Source organism: Electrophorus electricus, chromosome 8 (assembly GCF_013358815.1).
Source record: "Electrophorus electricus isolate fEleEle1 chromosome 8, fEleEle1.pri, whole genome shotgun sequence".
Taxonomy (NCBI): Eukaryota; Metazoa; Chordata; class Actinopteri; order Gymnotiformes; family Gymnotidae; genus Electrophorus; species Electrophorus electricus.
Genome location: NC_049542.1, coordinates 14,164,720 through 14,186,326, shown reverse-complemented (window position 1 = coordinate 14,186,326; position 21,607 = coordinate 14,164,720). Strand labels below are relative to the sequence as shown.

Sequence of the window (21,607 nt, the reverse complement as noted above, 5' to 3'; positions counted from 1 at the left end):
AAACAAACAAACAAACAAACAAACAAAAATACACAGCAACCACCATATGACCTCTTACTGAAAGATCTCAGTATGGCACAGGGCAGATCAGGTCAGCCCAGAGGCGGGGTGGAGGGTGCGGTGGTCCTTAGGGTGTACCTGATCAGGGTTCTGGAGAGTGACTGGTGCTTCCTGAAACTATGGCGTCCAGCGCGGTGACCCTTAACGGGCACTGTGTGTATCCGCTCAAAGTGGACCCTCCTGATGCTGTTGACGGGGTGCACGGGGGAGGGGAGGAAGAGGAGGAGAACGACAAAGAGGAAGCAAGGACAGGGAAGAGAGGAAAAGAGACACAAAGAGAAAAGGCAAGGCAGCATGAGAACAGCTGGAAGACAGAGTGTGAGAGGCACGGCGTGAGGATCAGCCCAGGTGTGACGTTCAGCCCAGGTCAGCATTTGGCCAGGGAAAGCTCAGGAATCCAGCACTGGGTCCTCCAATTATGGAGTGCACATAATCACACACGGCATGAAGAGCTGATGAGTTGAAGCATGCAGGGGTGGGGGAAACGTCTCACTCACATAAACACACACACATACCCACAGACATGCACAAAACATGCATATAACATACACACATCAGTGCATTCACACACACACACACACACACACACACACACACACACACACACACACACACACAAACACACAAACACATATATAGATTTACATACACAGACTTGCACACATAGCTGAAGCAAGTTCACATAAAGCTTCACAGCTCAGATTTGCAGTCACGGTGGTTTGGCTTATCTAATAGGAGGCCCTCTGCTGTCCCTCTCATTAAAAATTGGGGATGGAGGAAGATATGCCAAGGATGACACATCATCATGGATGAGCCAGCACACACACATGCTCCTTACAAAACATCTTACACACACGTTCCTTTCGAAACAACGCATTTCGTGCAAACAAGAGAGCCCAGCAACAGCAATTTATAACTTTAAATGTCCACACTGCAACACTACCATGGTTGTTGGACTCACACCATACCTAAATACAGCATATAGATTAAGGCAAACAGAAGATTCTGGATTTTGTAATCACGGGTAGTAAGTTAATGTCATAGAACAAAGGTTTTTAAATCATAACCCACAAGGTCCAGGTCCCACTGATTTTTCCTCTCTACTGGTTTGACAACAAAGTGACCAGTCATTAATTACCTGTTCAATGAGCTACATGTGATTACCAAATCCAGGACCGGAGTCTGTAGTCTGGAGTCAAATACCTCTAAACTGGAGTAAGATTAGTTTTGTTACACAAGTGATGATTTGTGGAAGAGGAGCATGTCACCATAACACCAAGGGAATGAGTAATAAGCAGCTTCCACTCTCTGTAGCCAGTGACCTGGCTGCAGGCTCCACCTACCTCTTGATGGTCTGTGTGATGGAGGTCTGGTGCTGCAGCGGAGCTCGCCGGTGGTCAAAAAGGTCACGTGGTGGTGAGGCGAGATGGGAGGTTTCAACGGGCATGCTGACGCTGCGGAGAAAGCCTTGCCTCTTCCCGGGCTGTCACAGGGAGAGATGGAAGGCGAGATAGAAGGATAGAGAGAAAGAGGGAAAAAGAGAGAGATATGATGCAGTAATGTAAGGCTTCACATTCACAGCAATAAAGTGTTAAATGCATTGATGGTTTGGGAGAGAGAGCGCAAGGGAAGCAGAAAGAGAGAGGGAGGGAGAGGGAGAAAGAGAAAATGACACAGAGAAACAGAAAGAGAGAGCGAGGGAGAGGGAGAGCGCCTTTTGCACCTGAATGAAGGTGGGTGGTTCATCTAGGGATGCCTGAGCACTAGGAATGGTCAATTTGAGCCATGGGGGCTTCTTCCTCTGCAAACTGCTGCTGCTGTCTCGCCTGGGTTCAGCCATGCCTGCTTCTCCACAAACCAGCCAGCTGCAGGGAGAGAGAGAGGGAGGGGGGGAGTGGGAGGGAGAAACAGAGGGAGAGAGGGAGAGAAACCATATAAAACCTGAGTCATGGTTACCACTGCACCAGAAGATGGCACTGTAAAATCATTAGTCCAACATATAGCTCTACTGTGTTATTAAAGGAAAACCCAGTGGCTGCAAGTGAAGAGCTCTGCATTCACTTAAAGCATCCCTGCTCTGTTCCAGTGAGCAGTGAACATTTGCTCTACAGGAAGGAGTAAGGTTTACCAGTGACTGAAGAAGCCACTCTACACAGCAGCTTACGTACTCTTAGCCTCCGATTTCCATATTCAAGTGACTGCATGTGTGTCTTTCATGGCCACACAGTTGGTGTTGGGGGAGACCACCTTTAGTGAGACCCAGCTACAGGGTCACCGCAGGAGGCTGGCTAGTGCAGCGAGTGATAGCCTCACCCATATCATCGAAACCTCACAGACAAGAAGCTGCCACTGCCTCGCTGTGTCTGTATATTCTCACTTTTTTCCTTTACGCATACGTTCAGTAGTGCTCCAGCCTGCAGGAGGTCTAAGGGTTTGGAGGAAACATTGCCTATGCAAATACAAAAAAAAGCAAAAGTCTGGCTGTGGAGAAAAGGAGGTGCTGCTTCATCTGTTGGAAAAAGCAGGAAGATAAGAGACAGGTGCAGGAGTGCCATTCCCTGGAATCAACTGGAGCTGGACGCATTAGAAAAGCAGAGCAAAAGCAAGATGCTGTCTTCTGTCCTGTTCTCGTACAGTTCAAGCTGGCCAGCAGATGGTCAGAGCCATGAGCCAATCACCGAGCAAGCCATACTGGGTCATATGCACTCTCATCTTAGGGAGTCCATCACATCAGGTTTGGGTTGCAGCCAAAACTACAGAGCTCTAACACAACACAGCGCCCACGTCCAGCTGTGTAGATAAGGAGCATGGTCAATGAGAATCTCAAAACTTCAAATCCTCTGAAGGTTTGGCAGTGGTGGAGGTTACATAGAAAAACATGGCTGGAACTTGAGAAAAACAAGCCTTCCTAAGCATGAGATGTGAGTATGGTAAGACATTCACTGAAGTTGCACCTCCTTAGTTTGAAAAGCTAAAGTGAAGGATATGCATTAGAAGCTTAATTTACATGCAACTGAAGACAAATATCAAAGTATCTACTTGCTTGGCCCTGTAATGAACCCAGTATCTGAAATGCGAGAGGATGGAATTAAAAGCGGAGAACTGTTGTGCAGAACACTGTTGTGTTGAGCCAACAGCTAGGTCCGCCCAATTAGAACCACTCGCCTGGTAATGGAGAAACGTGGCGCAGATGCCATCATCACCCTTCTTGTCTACACTGCAGTGACTGTGTGGAATATGGCGGCAGACTCTAACAAAGCTGGTCCAGACAGAAGCTCAGAGAACACTCAGGTTGCTCCTTTCCCAGCAATGCTCTCCAATGCTCAGTCAGGAGAGCTTACAGGAACCACCACCTCCCATTATTTGACAAGCTCTCAACCCAATGACCACAAACCTCTTCCAGAACATCCCTTAGGTCAGCTCTTAGTCAGGAGCTTGGCTCCATTTCCTGGCCTGTGTCTGATGGAAAGGTAGTGAGCACTGTTTGACATTGGAATCTGGAGTCACAGACACACCCTGTGTCAGACGGCTGAACAGAGCTTGAGTGAAAGGCCTCCTTTCTGCTCTCTAAGTGAAAACAGACCACCATCTCCATTTAGTGTCCATGTCAGACCTCAATCACTTATCTAATTGCTTTCCCCCTTTAATGATCCCTGAGGGCTCATGCATCTGTCTGCCCATGCAGCAACTCACCAAATCCAGCTCCCTGTGGGCTTTGCAGCCACTAACCACTCTTTGGACACTGGGTGTTGTCACACTCTAAGAGACACCAAGCCCAAACCTTGGAAAGCCAGATACATGTTTTTTCTGAGCCACCCTCATTTTCTCCTCTGCTACAAACAGGTAAGCAACCCCCAGGCTGGCCAACAGCTGGTGTCTTTGTAAGCAAGGACCCACCACTGGAGAGAGGCAGCTGGACATGGGGGCCCACCACTAGGGAGAGGTGGCAGGACACTGGGGCCCACCATTGGGGAAAGGCAGTACTTGAAGGCCTTTAGGCCTTCGCCCATTACACCTGAATTAGGTTTGACTGTCTAAGGCACCACGTTCATGGCCAAGGGAGATATCCTTGAACAACACAGCCAGCCTTGCCAGGGGGAATGAGTGGATTAAGTTCTGCACTTGGCCCCCATCCATGGTATCTGGTTTTGCCTTCTTTGAAGGTTTTGATTGAAGATTTATGCTCATACACACAAAAAAGGAAATTGTCCCATTCAATCCAGACATATAATAACCTTGGAAAGGTCACTTGTACCACAAGTTATGTGACATGTACAGATTATAACAGATAAAAGCATTTTTGTGGCAGTAATGTGGATATTTGAGAGGAATGCCAAGCGGACCCAGACAACTTTTGTCGCATTCCAATTTATGTAAGCAGGGCCCACTGTGACGGCACCATATCTGAGTCTCTGGGGAATTTAGTTTCTGGAAACAAGCCTAGGTTGATATATGGCCTTGAAGACGTTTGTTTTGACGTTCGGATCAAAATCTGTTGAAAGAAACCCTGGCCTCCCTTCTCAGCGACATGCTGGATATGATTAGCTTCCTGCACTCCGTCCCCCAGGCTGGTACACTGGTAGATAATCCTTCCCGTGCTACGATCATAAACATTTAAAACACAGAGGAAGCAAAAAAATGTGGTCTTACACAAATCAGTTAGTTGTTTATATAACTTTTAGTCTGACAGGCAATGGTTACAGGGAAACCGATTATCTATTGGCACCTTAAACCCAGGCTGCAGATACACTGTCAGATTCAAAATCTGTGAAGGTATTTTTTTATGGGGACTGATGTTGTTTTGGCTTTACTTGAGCCCATCAGACTGCAGGTGCTGCATCTACTTGATTTGAAGGACACTTATAGTTCAGCAGGCATAGGCCAACACACATAGTAGGCCACAAACAAATATATTAAGCTTCTGAATGGGAACTACTCATGCGTGACTGCTGAGGACTGATACTAATAATACTACAACCATACTGCTAAAGCAGATGAGATGAGGTGTACAGTAATATTTAGCATAGCTGCATGTGGTGCCTTCTCACTTGCCTGTTTGAAAAAGTTTAGATGAGGGAGAGGAGGTGGGGATATGGGTAAAGGGGAGGGGGGTGTGTCCTGGTTAACTCTCTCTATTGTGTGCTTTTTAGCACACATGTTTCCTCCTGCTATCTCACAGCAAAGACAAATGTTCCCCACAGTGTTTTCTTAATGGAAACTTCCTGTCCAACATTTCCAATCATTTAGGATTTATACAGAGCTCTTTCAGAGACTAATACGTTTGTCTTGACTAAAAAAACAAATGAAAAGAAATGCCAAAAGAAAGGATCACATTCACTAAGTATTATAAGGACCAAATAAGGAATGTATGTAGTTCATACACATAGCATTTTAGGCATTTCAGTCTGTATGGCACAGTAAAGCTTAAAGTCTCCAAGACCACCTGGGCTGTATGCCCTTTCATATGGCAGCAATTCTCATTTTCATGGGATTCTTGCAAGAACAAAATGTCTCAGAGTAAAAGCTGGTAGCTAACAGTCATGCAGACATACTACTTAACTACAGAGCCATTCTAGCACTCCAACTGTAGATCTGCTGATGAATCCTATTTATGTCCAGAAGACGGGATAATTTTACATATATTGTTAGCCACCTTAGATAGCTTTCTCAGTCAAACTAGCCCCTTAAAACCTACATTCCCAAGAGGGTCCTTGTGGAGTAAGATGATCTAACTGTCTAATTGTGTCTGTCATGTGAACATTCCTAGAGAAAGCATACAGAGTAGACTGTGAAGCAGGGAGAATACTGTCCAACCAGAACGGGCAGTTGTGCAGGGGATCTGTGTGCCAGCACCACAGCACTCAGTAGATATGTAGGTCTTGTGACACACAGACATGGCTGCATCTTACTGGGGCTGACAGGTCTGGCCAGAAAAGTCTTGGGGGATGAGAGAGAGTGGACCAAGCACAATTATGGATGGGCTCATCAATGTATGTGTGTGTGTGTGTGTGTGAGGTGTGTGTGTGAGAGAGTGCGAGAGAGAGAGAGAATACACCACTGGATGCTTCTTTCCTCAGCACTGCACATCCTGGGTTGAAGTGTTTACTCTCTCTCTCTCTCTTTCTCTCTCCCCTCCCCCCACAATATTATTTGGACACACAGAACAGCTATCCATTGGATACTCAGATACCTCTGGAAGCCACCTGTTAAAAAACACTTTTAATGACATTTGGATGCCATTTGTCCCTTTTCAAACAAGCTGATTAGATGTACAGGCTCATTATAGCTCACAGCACACTCACTCGCCCTTTCCCCTCCACCCACGAGGATGTATGTATGACACAGACCAAAGCCTCTTCAGTCACTCTTCTGAAATGTCACGTTACTAATCCCTGTCTCATGCAGCAAGGCTGCTGAACAGCAGTCTAAGAGCATCAGCAGACCTTGAGAAATATCGCTCATGTTTCTTAAAGCTAGTGTGAGTCAGGAAAATATGCTAACCCATCTCTACTCCCATTCCATTGTTATAAACTACATTAGGATTTTATTTATTTTGAGGGGGTGGGGAATTCCTTTAAGGAGAAACTAAACTCATTTATGGGGAATTGTTGAAAATGAAAATTATCTAGTGTTATCTAGAAAATTATCTAGTTGTTTGCTGTATAACTCTCGCGTTAATTGCATATTTCATTTTTGAGGTTTGAGGACTAATTTAGGCCTGGCAATGACAAGTCCTGGACTAGATTTAGCTTCTAAAAATAAAGCTCTTCATGTATAAGAAAGAGTTGAGCGAGGTGACTGTGCTGTGTTCTGGAGACTACTGCCAGAGTGATGTAATCAAGACTGCCAAGCCACTCTGAGCGCACACACGTACACTCATACAAGTACACACCCTTTTTCAGTCACACACACTCCCATTTTTTTTCCCACTTTTCTTCTCTTGATTTCTCTCTCACTCTCGCTCTCTCACTCTCACTCTCTCACTCTCACTCTCACTGACTTGCTTTACCAGTCTTGGCTCAGCTCTTCCTGGTTTATAAACATTCTCTCTGTGTCTGTCTGATGAATAACAGAATAGTGTAGCTCTTCCCCACAAGGAGCAAAAACACGAACAAATTTCCAAGCAGCTTTAAAGCAGAAGAAGCTGGTCTCACTGTCTGGCCCCTCTGCTTCCAGCCAGCATGGGGAATTCCATTCTCTAGAAGCAATTTCGTCTGTCTGACATAGGCAATAGGAAGATAAGGGCTAGGCAGCCCATCTTCCATAGGTACATTGCATGTATTCACACTGGGCTCAACACAATGGCAAAACCTTTCCATCGGACACTAACAAACAAACACCATATACACACACATGCGTGAACATCTCTACCTACCCACCCACCACAGCAGACCATGTGATCAAGTGTCAGACCAGTGGGTGGGTGGAACCGTCTGCGGGAGCTCATACCACCACCCGTGATTGCATAGTTCTGAAGCTTGGCCTGCTGCCACCAACACTGCTTTCACCAGGCAAAGCAAACACTTCAAAGTGGGCACTTGCAGACTGGGATGAGTGCTAATGTGAGTGAGTGTGAGAGAGAGTGAGAGTGTGTGTGTGTGCACATGCACATCAAAAAGCTGCAGAGGCCTCCCACTGACTGCCAGAGTGGCAGTGTTGAACACCGTGACATACTATTATGTAGAACATGCCTCAAACCAAGGGGTCAAATCAAGTGTTCTATTTTACTGGGGCAAAATTTCAATGAGAATTATAATACAAGTGATCTATGAACAATTTGGAAGTCACTCAGCTAATCACTTTCTCTCTCTCACGCCTCTTCATATAGTTCCTACAAAGGACTCAATTACTGACAATACAGCTGTTGTACACTTAGAAAGTGCGAGCTCTATCCCTAGTGCTGAATGAACTCTGCCCCTGGTTTTTGGAGGAGCTTCTGGCTGCATATTGTTCAGTGACCTTTCGCTGTTTCTAGTATAATGTAGAGTTCTACCACTCAACACCCAGGATCCAAAATAGGCTTGTATATATTTAACACTCATTCTGGAGGCCTTAATCTAGAGTCTCTGTTGTAACTCCTAGCATAAGTTCCACTCGATATTTTACTGCAGTCCTTGTGCTTGAAACTTCAGAGATGTTATGAGCCTTTTACAGTTACATGATGCAGTTCCAGAGGGAACAAGAGATTAATTGGCCTGTCTTCTTTTCAAGACTTTGTGAGGCACAGAAGGACTGAGAGAAGCTAACCGCAAGTACATAACCTTTTTTTATTTGTTCTTTTTTATTAGTTCTCCTGTCTTAAAGCTTACAGCTGGATAGATTATAAAATCAATACATGATTTAGATGGCCTACGATTAATAATTCACAGTGCATTTGCTTTTTGGACCCTTGCTGTGCACCATGAGAAGACCACCCAGAGCAAGATCCCCCAGATAACTGTCCCAAAACAAACCCATCACAGAGAGCTGTCCCAGAAAAAAAAAAAAACACCCCAGACAACTGTCCCAGAACAAGACCACCCCAGACAACTGTCCCAGAACAAGACCACCCCAGACAACTGCCCCAGAATAAGACCACCCCAGACAACTGTCTCAGAATAAGACCACCCCAGACAACTGTCCCAGAACAAAACCACCCCAGACAACTGTCCCAGAACAAGACCACCCCAGACAACTGTCTCAGAATAAGACCACCCCAGACAACTGTCCCAGAACAAGACCACCCCAAACAATGGTCCATCTTATTATCCACTATAAAGCTTCAAGTAAATGTTTACTGGGCTTACAGGGAAAAACAAGGACATACAGTGTCAATGATACAAAGCACCAAGCTATTTCAGTTCCAACACTGCCGCCTCATGGCAAATTATGTTGAACATGTGTGAGTGAGTGAGTGAGTTACAAGCCAGGTACATAAGTTGCATTGCATCTAAAAACACTATGAATTAGGTCAAGGTCTAGTTCAGCCACAGTGTTTGAAAAACACTAATGTGGGACCTGAATTATACAGGCATAGGAGTTGCTACACCAGACAGGTAAAGACCAAGAAGCCTGTCCTACACAATGACACGGTATCTAGGCTTAACCACAGCAACCACTACACCAAGCACCCCCCCCCCACACACACACACACAAAAAAGGATGGCAATTACCACAACAGGGTTAGCAATGGTGGCATTAATAAATTATTTTCTGTGAGAATATATAGGATGGTATCAGTGCAAGACTGTCTATACCTTTTTGCGTTGAATGTCTAAACAAATCTATATTCCTTTCTGGTGCAGTACTGGCCTTATCTCTTAGTAAAGGGGTGCTGGTCTGGGCAGGGTCTCTGTTCTACTGGCATGGTGTCAGTGCTGGTGCCAAAATCCCGAACGGTACTGCACGTCCCCCAACAAAATCACAGGTTCTTGGACAAAAATTGGTTACATTCTGGCCCCATAATATTGATGGTCTGGAACCAATCAATCTGTCACACGAGTGGCCAAAGGGTGGCCACAGACACTGCAAAAGTTATGCCCTCAAACAAAGAAACAAAATATGCAAAAGAAGAAAGCATTCTGCCATGTAGTCTATACGAAGTCTTCCGACTTCTGTTTCTGAATGATGGAATGCCCACATCCACATGTGTAACCAATGGGCTTTCAAACTAGTGGGTATATTCTTAAAAGGTTCACTAGTTCACAGGAACTGGCACCACAAGCACCAGCACATTGTTGGTGAAAAAGTGGTATGTATGAAGGTGTGCGGGTCTGTGGAGTCTCTCTGAGAGAGGGTGTGCTGGTCTGTAGAGGGCCTCTGTATAAAGGTTTGTTGATCTGTGGAGGGTCTCTGTGTGAGGTTTTGCAGGTCTGTGTAGGGTTTCTTGGTGAAGGGTTAAACACACACACACGCACACGCACACTGCACACTGCACACGCACCATGGAGTGGTCAAACCAGTAGAGCTAGCCTACACTATGTACTGTCTCTGTGTATTGTCTCTTCATTAGTACATGATGTAGATACTCCAAATACACAGTAGCAATCAGCATGATTAGTGACATACAGGTTCAACAGAATGGACTAAAAATGAGCTTTATCTGCACAGTGTATGTCTTTGAAAATATTAATGAATGAATGCAAATAATAAAAACATTTACATCCCAATAATCTACATCAAGGGTGACATATTAGGTGAATGCATAATTTCTAAATGTAGATTCAATACACTAAATACACTTATATATTACATTCTCTACATACATTTACTAAATACATGGAAATACACTTTGAAAGGATTGACTTATGCATGCATATAATACTTGGCAAAAAATAATTGACTTTTTTTTGCTTCCGAAATTAAATAGATGGACCTTATAGTAGTTTTTATGTTGAATTTGAATCTTATTTTTAGAATTATTCTATTGTGCATGGTTTTTAAGCAACAGTATTAATTACATTAAGTATATATTACTTATTCATAAATAGGTCTGTTATTACACTTAAAATGTGTACAAACATACTTCTAAAATGTATGACTTTTGTCTATATTAGGCTTCAGGAACATTCCTCTTGTTTTGTCCCTCCTAGCATCTTCCTTGTCATGGTTACCCTGTCTCGTGTATTTGTTTTTCTTCCATGTTGTTTTTCCCTGCCCATCTTGTGTAGCACCTGTGTCTTGTTAAATCTTATTAGTACATGTGTTTAAACCCTGCCTTGTTGCCTGTGTTTTGGCTGGTCAATGTTAATCCTAGCCTCTGTGTGTTATTCCAAGCCTCGTGTTTTCTCTGCCTGTTTGTTATTTCTAGTCTCAGTTATTTGTTCTTATTGTCCCCTTTTGTCATCATGTGTTTTGTTTTGTCTTCACCATGTATTCTTGTACATTTCGTATTGGCTCTATGACCCTGGTGTCACGGGATGCTCCCCCCGTCACATGGTACGGCCTGCCAGGTACAAGGGGGGGGGGGGTTCACCCTTGTATGTAGCCATGCCCTCTGTGATGGCACGTACCTGCACGGGGTTTAACGTTGAGTGTCTGTCTGTCTATTTAAACCCCCTCACTGTTGGTCATTGTTAGTGTCGGTGTATGTTAGCATTAGCCATCATTGATGTTTATGCAGTCTGTGCTAATGTTCACGCTGTTTAAAAAACATTTGTGTGTGTTCACGTTCACTGTTGTTCTTCTGTGTGAGTGCCCCCGTTGTCATTTGTGTTTCATGTCAATAAATGTTTCACAGCATCAAGGGAGTCTGTGCGTCCTCGGGACAATGTTACACCTGGACTGTTCTGACTGTTCTGTACAATCCTGGATTTGCCCATAATAAATCAAGCTCTCACTGTTGGTATCCAGCACCTCTACAGTGTCCAGCAGTTGTCTGACAACACAGAGGGGATCCACCTTCCTTGGAACAACTTTTCAATACTATAACTAATGATATATGAGCATACTGAAACAAAACAACTATAGATGATCAAGAAATGTTGAAAACATACTTGGATACAGCAGGCAAAAATACATAAACGAAGTAAAATGACCAGTGCAATAAATAACATCTTCATCCCAGTAATATGGGGCAAGGATGACATATTAGGTGACTTAATTTAGGTGACAATTTCTAATTTCACTGTATATTCTATACACTAAATAAATGAATACACTAAATCTATGGGTTAAATACACTAAGTACACTTGCTAAATACATGCTAATAGACTTTCCATGTAATGCATATGAAAATGTGACTTAACAGGTATAAATACAACAGCAGTCAAGTAGCAGTTATTTACTGACCTACTTTCAGGAAGACAAGCTAGATGTTCTTTCCCACAAATTCAGCAAAGGTGCATGTGAAACTTAAATGTTGCAAACTCAAGAAGAAACAGATGTAGACACTGCTGCAGTTGCTAACTGGTCAAAGGCATTAGCAGTTCACAGTAGTACTCAGACCACATGTTTGCCATTTTAAAATGACGCTCAGTCAGCACCAAGTTTCCTTCCCTATAGAACTCCCGGAGGAGACAAAAGAGGATGTTAGCTGTTTTTTACCAGGGATCCCAGCAGAGAGGCTCCCAGTTACATCCCTGAAACACTAAACAAGTGCTTTACTGTCTGTTGTGGGACAGACACTTTTCTTGTTACGTGAGCTAGATAAGGAAGAGACTCAGAACTGCAGCATAGCCAAACAACATGTGATCTCCATCTGAATACTTTCCAGCATGATATCAGCCTGAATCAAGTCACAAAGGACCCTATTGTGCGATGTGGATCAGCCCGGTGAGCATGAAGCCCAACAGGAGGTCAGTATCCATGAAACAGACTGAGCCACCTCTGTCACTCACAACGGGGGCTGAGGGGTGGCTTAATATAACCCCAGAAAACTAAAGTCATTGGTCCTAACTCCAACTTGGCTGATTAGCAAACATAACAAAACAAAACAAACAAACAAACAAACAAACAAACAGACAAATCCTCAGTACTACCAGTGCTCTATAAATAACATGCACCTTCTTTAGGCCATATCATCAGACACTTAAATTTGTCTTATCTATTAAAAGGAACAACAAACAGTGGCCAAGGAATAGTGGTTGCAAAATCATATCACATCCGTTGCCAGTGACCAGGAGCCCCCGAGGTCAGAGGCTAGTTTATTTAAAGAGCAGAGGGAAGGAAGTGGAGAGCAGAGGAGAGGATGACATCCAAACGGAGACAGGAAACGCCCTCACGTCTGGGAGCTGTCTCCTGGCCAGATGCAGTGACAGAAACAACACACCACACTTCAGATGCTCCACCACCAACATGCCGTAGCTGAGTAGCGGCCTATGGCAGCTAAGTGGTGATAGAAATCACTGACACACTGGGAAGAAATTGAGACTGATTGTTTTGAAGTGACTTGTTTTGACACAAAGAATCTAGATGATGTGCAGATGATGCATGAAGGACATGTCGCGTCACCCTCTGAGTCCTGCCACTCAGGAAAAAACACAGAGGGCTGAAAATTCCGGGACTTCCTGCCATTTAGAGATCCAGTTTACTGCTCTGAAAGAAAGAGGGAACAAGCAATGTGTCTACATGAGTCTATGATTAGTCTAAAACAAAGAAAGCATCAGACTGCTGGGATGTGTTGTGAAAATCAAATATGCTAATTAGTAATAATACAGGCCCATGAGATCATCAAGTTACAGGAAATGCCCTTAGCGACTTTCCCGTCCTGGTTCTTTCAGAAGCCTGGATCGTCATTAACAAGTCATCACCACACCACACCAACACAGTGAAACCTGAGATGCTGTTCGAAAAGGTGACAACCCTGTATCTGGTTTAAAAGAACCTGATACAATTTGAGTCCAAAAGACCTTTATTTAACACTCTTCTGAGCAAGCCTCAATAATTCCTGCCTCAACCGGAGGCCTGATGTACTGAGATAGTCAGTGTGTAGGCAGCGCACCAGCAGTGGTAGTGGCACGGAATGCCTCGGGTCTCCTGTCCCACATGACTCCTTCACTGCTGCATTCACAGTAGTAACATACTGAAGGCTTCCCGAAATAGCTCTCTATATACAGTACATATATCATATACAGAGCATAGTTGGCTACAACTGGAAATCAGTTATTCCCAAAATAAACAGGACTAAGCCATGGACTGGCAATGGTCCAGTGATCTATCATAATTCATGAAGGCCTGTTCTGAATTCAGGTCCATCTAAAAGCTCCCATTCACGCCAGCAGTTAGAGTTACAAGAAAGACAACAGCCGGAGTCCCTTCTCAAATCCTATGTGAACATGTAGCATGAGATGAGAGAGGGAAGCCCTATCAGGTGGAGCCTACCTCCATTAAAGTGAGACTAGAACAGCTGGCCTGGAGATGCCTGAGAAGTGCTGCTCTGATCTGAGGTTTAGACAGGTGCTCTCACCTCAGGCTCTGACATGTGGGCCAATTTTCACACACAGCCCCACCCAAACCTTAGCACAGAGGTGCACAAACATATACCGTCCTATGTGCAAAAAAGGAGGCTTAAAGGAAAAAAGCCCGGAAGATGGCTCAGAGCTAGATCTGGGGCTTAAAATAATAGCCTGCTACAGATATGCTCTTTATGACGTTCTAACCCATATGGGATACATCTCACAGAGGTCTGTGAGTCTGGAAATTCAGAGCTCTTTAAAAGAGGAAGATGAACATACATTTAAATGCTTCAACAACACCAAACATTACTATCTTGGTTTGAAAGAATAACATCAAGGTTTTCAAAGTCCCCAGAGGATGATGTATATGAGATGTAGCTGAAGGAAATAGATTGTTTAGCATATTAATTGTAAATGGGCATGTGTTCTAGAGAAGAATTAGATCGTAGCAGTCTCCAAAGGACACCAAAACAGCTACAGTGTCATAGTGAATTACAAAAGCTGACGGTGACTCGGCAAAGCTCTCCACTTTCATCCTCCTGTATCTATTCATTTTCAGCAGAGCAGGTCAACTGCTGGTGGTGTAAGCCACTTAACTTCACATACCTATCAACTGAGCTACCACTGACAGAAGTTACTGTGTGGAAGGGAAACTGACCTTGGGAAGGGTCATTCTGAAAGTAGAGGTCACGGCACACACAAAAAACGAGCCAGAAATAGAAGGAATCAGAGAGAGAGAGAGAAAGAAAGAAAGAGAGAGAGAGAGAAAGAGAGAGAGAAGGTACATGAAGGAAGGTCAAGCACACAGACGCAGGAAGACAGGACAAAGGCCTCAGGGAGAAACCAAGCTGGAGAGTGGGAGAGCCCATGCTGCTGACTAACAAAAAACAAACTACTGTGGACAATCCAAAGTAAAGAAAGAAAGAAACGCCAGGGAGAAAAGATGAGAGGAAGTACACATTTCCAATGCACTCGGAAAACACTGGGTGTTTGCACGCATGTGCGTGTGTACAAAACCCAGGAGAGTGATATGATGAGTCCGCATCTGTCTGGAGCCTCCTGTTTGAGTGCCACAGTGAATCTGGGCTCCCTCCCAACAGAGCAACCATCCGGCTGCCCACTCTAAATAGCTCTTTTTTTTTTTTCATATTTTGAGTCTCATGGTTATGAGTCTCTATGCCCAGAAAAAGCCTTCCTTCTGGACTCTCAGCTGCAGGTGCACAAGCCTGGTTCATCCTGCCTGGGTGGCCTCCTCCTGCATATTTTAAGAGCATTTATGGTATCGTTCCTGGCAAGAGAATGGAGAGAAGCACTGTGTGAGAACCATGCTCTGGTATTGGCAGCATAGGGTGGCTGACAGAGCCACGCCTGGGTCCCAAGACACTTCTCTCATGCGTGGTTGGGGGCGTGCCATTACATCATCTTCTATGGAATGAGCACCGCGTTTCAGCTAGAAGACCTTCTCTGAGCATGCGGCCTTTATGCATTCGCTCTTACAAGAGCTTCTTTAAATTTTTACTAGTCATCACTTCTCCACCCTTTCCCAAAAGCCCACTGCTAAGCCTATAAGTCAGGCTGAAGCCCTCATATACCGCCCTTGCTGTCTGGACAGAGTGCTTGGCTGTAGCCGAAACCCCGTCAGCAAGGAACCGCTCACGAGAAATTCTGCCATCATGAGGGGCTGAGGGTTTTCGGAGAGCTTCTTCTGAGTGACATCAGGATGCATGCTAAAGATACATATGAAGGGGTGTTTGCTCCAAACCCTGCCCTTACCATGCTGAAGAAGAAGCATGTTGTTTTTTTTTGTTTAGCATGTCTGGACAAGTCTCTGAAGGGGTTGTTTAATAAAGACAGGGATATTGGAACTGTGGAAATTGTGTAATACTCTGAGCCATTTGTAGTCCTGAACAGCAGCTTGAGATAGTATTGTGAGAAATCTGAACTCCTGTTTAAACATCCTCAAAATGAGGGGAAATGGAGCCTGTGTTGCACTTGAGTAATAGCACTAAAAACTGAACATAACCTCTCTCTGTGTAGAGCATACTGTGCTGATGATGACAGGGGCAGCAATAATGGTAACAGCAGACACCGATACATCACGAGTTAAACATGCGCTCATATACCGATATTACATCCTGTAAACATAGTTTTAAAAATCACCATAGATGGCTTATGGCTAGGGTACCTTTTTATCCCTTCATGAGCCAACACATGAAGCATCCACTGTTCACATTACAAACTACATTTGTAACAAACAAAATCTCAAGTGTAAACAAACCAATTATGGTTTCTAAACATGTTTACATGTTATGTTCTTGAACGAAGAGCTTGGCTGGTGAGTTTGAAGAGGAAGGGCTCATATCCTTTTTGTAGTTTTATAACAAGTGTCAGGGTCACTCCACCAAGTTCAAGTTCAAGTTTGGTTTATTCGTCACATACATAGTCATACACAGTATAACTCGCAGTGAAATGGACACCACACTTGTCTTCACAGAATGCACCTTTAAGCTTTTACAGTGTTCCTTCAAGTACGATTTTATTCTGTGTGACCACTGAAAGAGTTTCCAGTGTTTTGTAACCAGAGTTTCCAGCACACCATGAGGGTGTAAAGTTAAAGACATGAACCAGTTTCCTACACCACCCATCAGAGGTAAAACATGCACCGTGTGAGAGATTCCTATGATTAAAGCACTAGGAGCCCTTCCTGAGTGAACACCCACAACATTCCCACTATCAGACTGTCAGACTGACACACACCCAGCCCACTATCAGACTGACAGGTGACCAGCCCACTGTCAGACTAATGCACACCTGGCCCACTGTCAGACTGACATGTGACCAGCTCACTGTCAGACTGGCGCATGACCGGCCCACTGTCAGACAGACATATGGCTGCCCCACAGCACAGACCACTGTGATAATTTTTTTACTCTACTTTCATGAAGGCTAAGCTTGGTGAGGAAAAATGACCTTCTCACATATAATGAAAAACTTGTGTGGAGTCTTTATGAGAAGGAGCTAAGCAATATGATTTTAATATAGTGGTGATATGTTGTCATATTGCAGATGATCTCTGTGAAGCATGATAACAGTAGCCAAGCCATGAGACTTCAGAAGGTCTGTGGCCATGTCACAAGTCTGCAGTCACCTGTTCTTGCAGAACATCACGACAACCATGACAGCAGTGGGAGTGGCGACACTCAATTTAACTGCAATCAGCTGATAGCTGGTAGACATACAGCAGGCCTACTCCACGAGGATGGCATGATCTAAACTCACACACAATGAAATGCTCTAAGCATGGTCAACACCCACCCAACACATACATTTTAGTGTTGACCAGGAAAATACTTGCAGGCATTGTATGTCATTGTGATATGTATGTCACTGTTGCCCAGCCAAATACATATTGAGAGTAATGCCTTGCAAAAGGGAAATCTCCCTAAACATTTCCATGAGACTGCAGTCTTACACCAAGAGGAACAGGCTGTATGGGTTTAGACAGCAGCATAACTTTTCCAATGTTCTCACCTTGACTTAAACTACACGTCCCCATGCTATCAGCATTCAAAGCTTGACCAAACCCAGAGAAGAACCTTCAAAAATATGTACTGATATAAAACAGTTTTTAAAAAGCTGACCTCTTAAATTTAGCTCAAGAGCAGCCTTTTTTTTCTAAAGCTGTCAAACAGGTTTCCATGTTTTACTAAAAGGACAGCATCCCTAGCTGAATTCTCCTCTCAGTGTGCTTCCATGTTGCATTTGATATCTTGAAGGATTCAACAGTTTTGAGCACAAAAATACTTTCTTAGATTAGAAGGGCCTATTTTGATCTCCATATCATACCTCTCCTATCTCAAAAACATTCACACAGGTCAGATGCAGGTATGCTTATAGCCAAAGCGCATGAGACCACAGAACCCCAAGTTGGGCTGAAATGCTCCACTCACGATCATGTGTGCTAGTTGGCCCAGCAAGATAAAAGCACAACCTGGTATGTTTAAGCAGCACATGTGGTACATGCACATGGAACGTATCATGCTCTAGCCAAGCTGGAGAACCACATGCTTGCGCAGAACCACATGCTAGGAAAAGAATGTGGCAATTTTGTAATTAGCTCATTTCAAAACTCAAAACTGTAAATAGCATACAAAGGTGTCATAGTACCATATGAATGACAACAAAAACAATTCATTCTTCAGATTAAGGGAAAACAATGCAAACAATTACACATAGTTAAATCTGTGGGTTATGGCAACAGTCCCCATTACCTCACACTGAATTTATTGTTAATGTTAAAAAAGGAAATATAGCTCTGTAGATTTAAAAAGAACACATCCTGCTTTTCCATGCTGGCTACCCACACAACACCCAGTGAACAACAGGTCATGTGTTAACTGTATTTACACCATTTGACTTTGGGGTGTGCTCATGGGTAGTGAAACCATGTACATCCAGATCCTAGTATTGGGACTAATTTTAGCCTTGTGGACTAAAACAATTTCTGTGCCAGAAATACTTAGGTTGGGTGGGGGGGGGGGGATTGGGGGACTGGGGGACTTGCCAGAAAACAAACCCACATGTAATGAAAGTGATCCAGCTTTGGCCAGACACACAGAGACTGCACCCTGACCCTCTGAGGCATGACAGTATTACTCCCATTCTCCTTCCTGTAACGCCCACATAACTGAAAACGAGGCCAGGACAGTCCACCTGCTGGCCTCAATACCAGAACGAGACCTGGAGGTCTCATTCTGTTCCAGAGACTCTTCCCCATCTCTAGAATGCTAAGAACTGACCTCGCGCCCTTTGGACTCCCCGTGGTGCACGCTGATGGTGGTCTTCTCATCAGGTCCCTTTGCTTTATCAGGTTTATTACAACACCCCGAATGTGAAGCCCTCTGGATGAGATAATGTTTCGAAGGCCGTGACAGCACGCCCAAGCAAATTGCGGGGAGAGGGCCACGCGTGTCTCAGTGCTGCACAACTAAAGACAGCTCGTCACCGTTATAACAAGTTCACACTATCCAACCAAAATGGGCCTGTTTGTATACCGGTATGTTGTAAACATCTAATAATCAAAAATTATGCTTGTTTCAAATACAAAAAACACCCCAGCCATTTCAAGTTGCACTCTCCCAAAGGATGCAGTAACAATCTTAGTAGTTAATGTAGCAAGATTATGGCAGTGTCTTACACACATCCGCCATATATGTAACTTGACCGTGTAGAAATGACGAATTGACACTAGTGTAAACTCAAGTAATCAAAGAGTAACCTTCATGTTACACAGCACAGGGGGAGGCGAAATAAATCACACGGTATATACATGGCAGCACGCGCAAAACAGATCATCAGTTCTTATGAGTAAAAAAATGTTCGCTAGTTTGGCATTCAGGCGTAAGACAGAACGCCTCTCACCGGCCATGCGATCACGACATAAGCATAGCAAACACAGCCGACATGTACGGAAAGGGTACTGCCGTGAAATCTAAACAGAACAGGCGCACCTCCGTGAGATTCCAGCGAGTCTCGTGATCAAATATTGCTAGCAACCTTTTGGTGCGTCCACACTGATTGACAGGTGGCATGCATTCTACGTTTTTCATGCACTAAAAGTATTCCTTCTGGACAGTAGATGCATAATAATACTTGGAAACATAAGAGCCCTACCGTGTCCAAGAATAAACACATAAACTGGTGTGATCTCTAGCAAATTCATTACAGTTCGGTTCTGCGGCGCCCTTCTTACTGTATAATTCAGTGTAGCAGCGCAGTTCTCACTGATCTCGCGACACGCGCAAACGTGGAAAATATATTCGTATTGATGGATCTGCAGTGATTTTCAACGGCCTTGGACGTTTGTTTCCGTGACAAGGTGTTCCATTAAACTGAATTTTGAGTGCTGCTGCTGCGCTGTAAAAACATCAACTCACCCTTACTCTGGTCCCGAGTCAACCACGACAAGTGGCGAAAAAAATAGTTCCGCTGAAATCTTGAGATCTCAGATAATAGAGGATGTGCTGTCACTTCATCGTACACAACAAACAAAATATAATAATAAGTTTAAAAAATGAATAGTCGGAGCTTCAAATCTGATTCAGGATGTGCGTTATCGAATTAACATTCCAACGTTAGGACGTTCTCAAAAATTGCTGACTGAGTCCAATTTTCCCACGCAGTATCCAGTACATTCCCATAGACGACAGAACAGCTCGGGTAAGTTTTCGCCTGCTGCCGGTAATTCAGTTTGACGACCGGTGCCCCGCCCGTGGCTACGAAGTATCGCTGCGTCGGCCGAGGAGCCTGACAATCGCAGGGGCCAATCGGTGTGGCCTGGGAGTCACAGCGATGTCGCTTGCTGTGCTCAGCCGGCGGGCGTGACTAAGCAAGGTCTCAAGTTTGAATACTTAAAGAGACAGAACAAGTTTCGTCAAAGTCGAGTTTCTTTAACGATTGTGGTGTGAGATGGTTTGTCGACATTTAAAAAGATTTTTTTTTAATATGCGGATTTACCTGAAATATCACTCATAACCTAGTCCTATAATTCTGACTGTAAACATAGACTTTGGTTTATTGCCTGAGCCTGAGGTGTAAAAGTCAGCATAATTAATCTACATGGTTAGTGCAGTTTTGGTGTGTGTGTGTGTGTGTGTGCGTGTGTGTGCGTGTGTGTGCGTGTGTGTGCGTGTGTGTGTGTGTGTGTGTGTGTCAGGGGCTAAAAGGAGCTTTATGCTTAGAAAAATAATAGATGTTATTTCCGGAGCCCTATGGCACCCTTATCTTGTCTTTGTTGTTGTGTGTCTTGTTTGACCTGTATTTGAAAATTTTAACTTCGTCATTATTTCATGTTAAATGAAATCTAAATGAATGTCACATAAAAGTGTCCATGGCTTTGTAGATTACCTGAAACACTGTATCAATTGTCTTTATCCTGGGGGATCTCAAACACAGTATTTTGGTTCTTAACAGAACTGTGTGCGATTTTTTTTAAAAAAGCAATGAAGGTCTGAGGCATCGTGATAAGCATTTTGGATATTATATGAGCTGAGGTGCAGTTTCACTCTTTCCTGAGACTGTAAGTCATTCCAGGGATGGCAAAGCATGGTTCTCTAGGGATACTGAGAAGAAGGAGAAAGAGAGGTTATTACTCCCACAGGTTGTTCTTCAATGTTTAGACTTGTGTTTCAGCTTCACTGTTCAGGTTTCAGCTTCAATGTTCAGACCTAAGCCATAGAGATCACACTGCCATGCATGACATTCCATTTTTGTCATTGCATTGTTGAGATTCCATTTGCTTCCAGGGAATTTCCAGAGTGCCTGACAGAGTTGTTCATCTAACCTCCTGGCCCTCTGCCCTGGTCATAGGCAGTGATCAGGTATTTCACAATAGCTGGAAGGATAAAATGCCTTGATGGTTTTGGTATTCTGTTTTTTATTATTACAACTGCACTGTAATTAATGTTGTGTAATGGAACATTCTATATGGATAAATATTTTGAAAAAGGTTTTGTGAACTATATTGATCATATGATTTTTTTTTGACAGAACCTTAAAAGAAAGAAATCTACTAATCTCCATGTAATTGAGAAAGGTTTCTATGAAACAGTGAAGAAAATAGCCCCTTCAGCATGTAATGTGTTTTTGGTTCAAGTTCATATCTGCTCAGAAA

The 21,607-nt window shown here is 43.8% G+C and overlaps 1 protein-coding gene across 2 annotated transcripts in view; it reads right to left on the bottom strand.

The window, feature by feature from the left end:
• rhbdf1a (rhomboid 5 homolog 1a (Drosophila)) overlaps nucleotides 1-20,274 on the bottom strand; it is a 32,531-nt gene extending 12,257 nt beyond the window's left edge. The window contains exons 1-4 of one of the 2 annotated variants that reach the window (XM_027000641.2): nucleotides 19,872-20,274; nucleotides 1,784-1,925; nucleotides 1,404-1,543; nucleotides 139-246 (exon numbers count right to left, since the gene is read on the bottom strand). In XM_027000641.2, coding sequence (XP_026856442.2) covers nucleotides 139-246; nucleotides 1,404-1,543; nucleotides 1,784-1,900 — 365 coding nt within the window. In that variant the 5' untranslated portion in view covers nucleotides 1,901-1,925; nucleotides 19,872-20,274. The remainder of the gene's footprint in view (nucleotides 1-138; nucleotides 247-1,403; nucleotides 1,544-1,783; nucleotides 1,926-19,871) is intronic. The other variant, XM_027000724.2, reaches the window with a different exon arrangement.
• Between the last annotated feature and the right edge of the window lie 1,333 nt (nucleotides 20,275-21,607).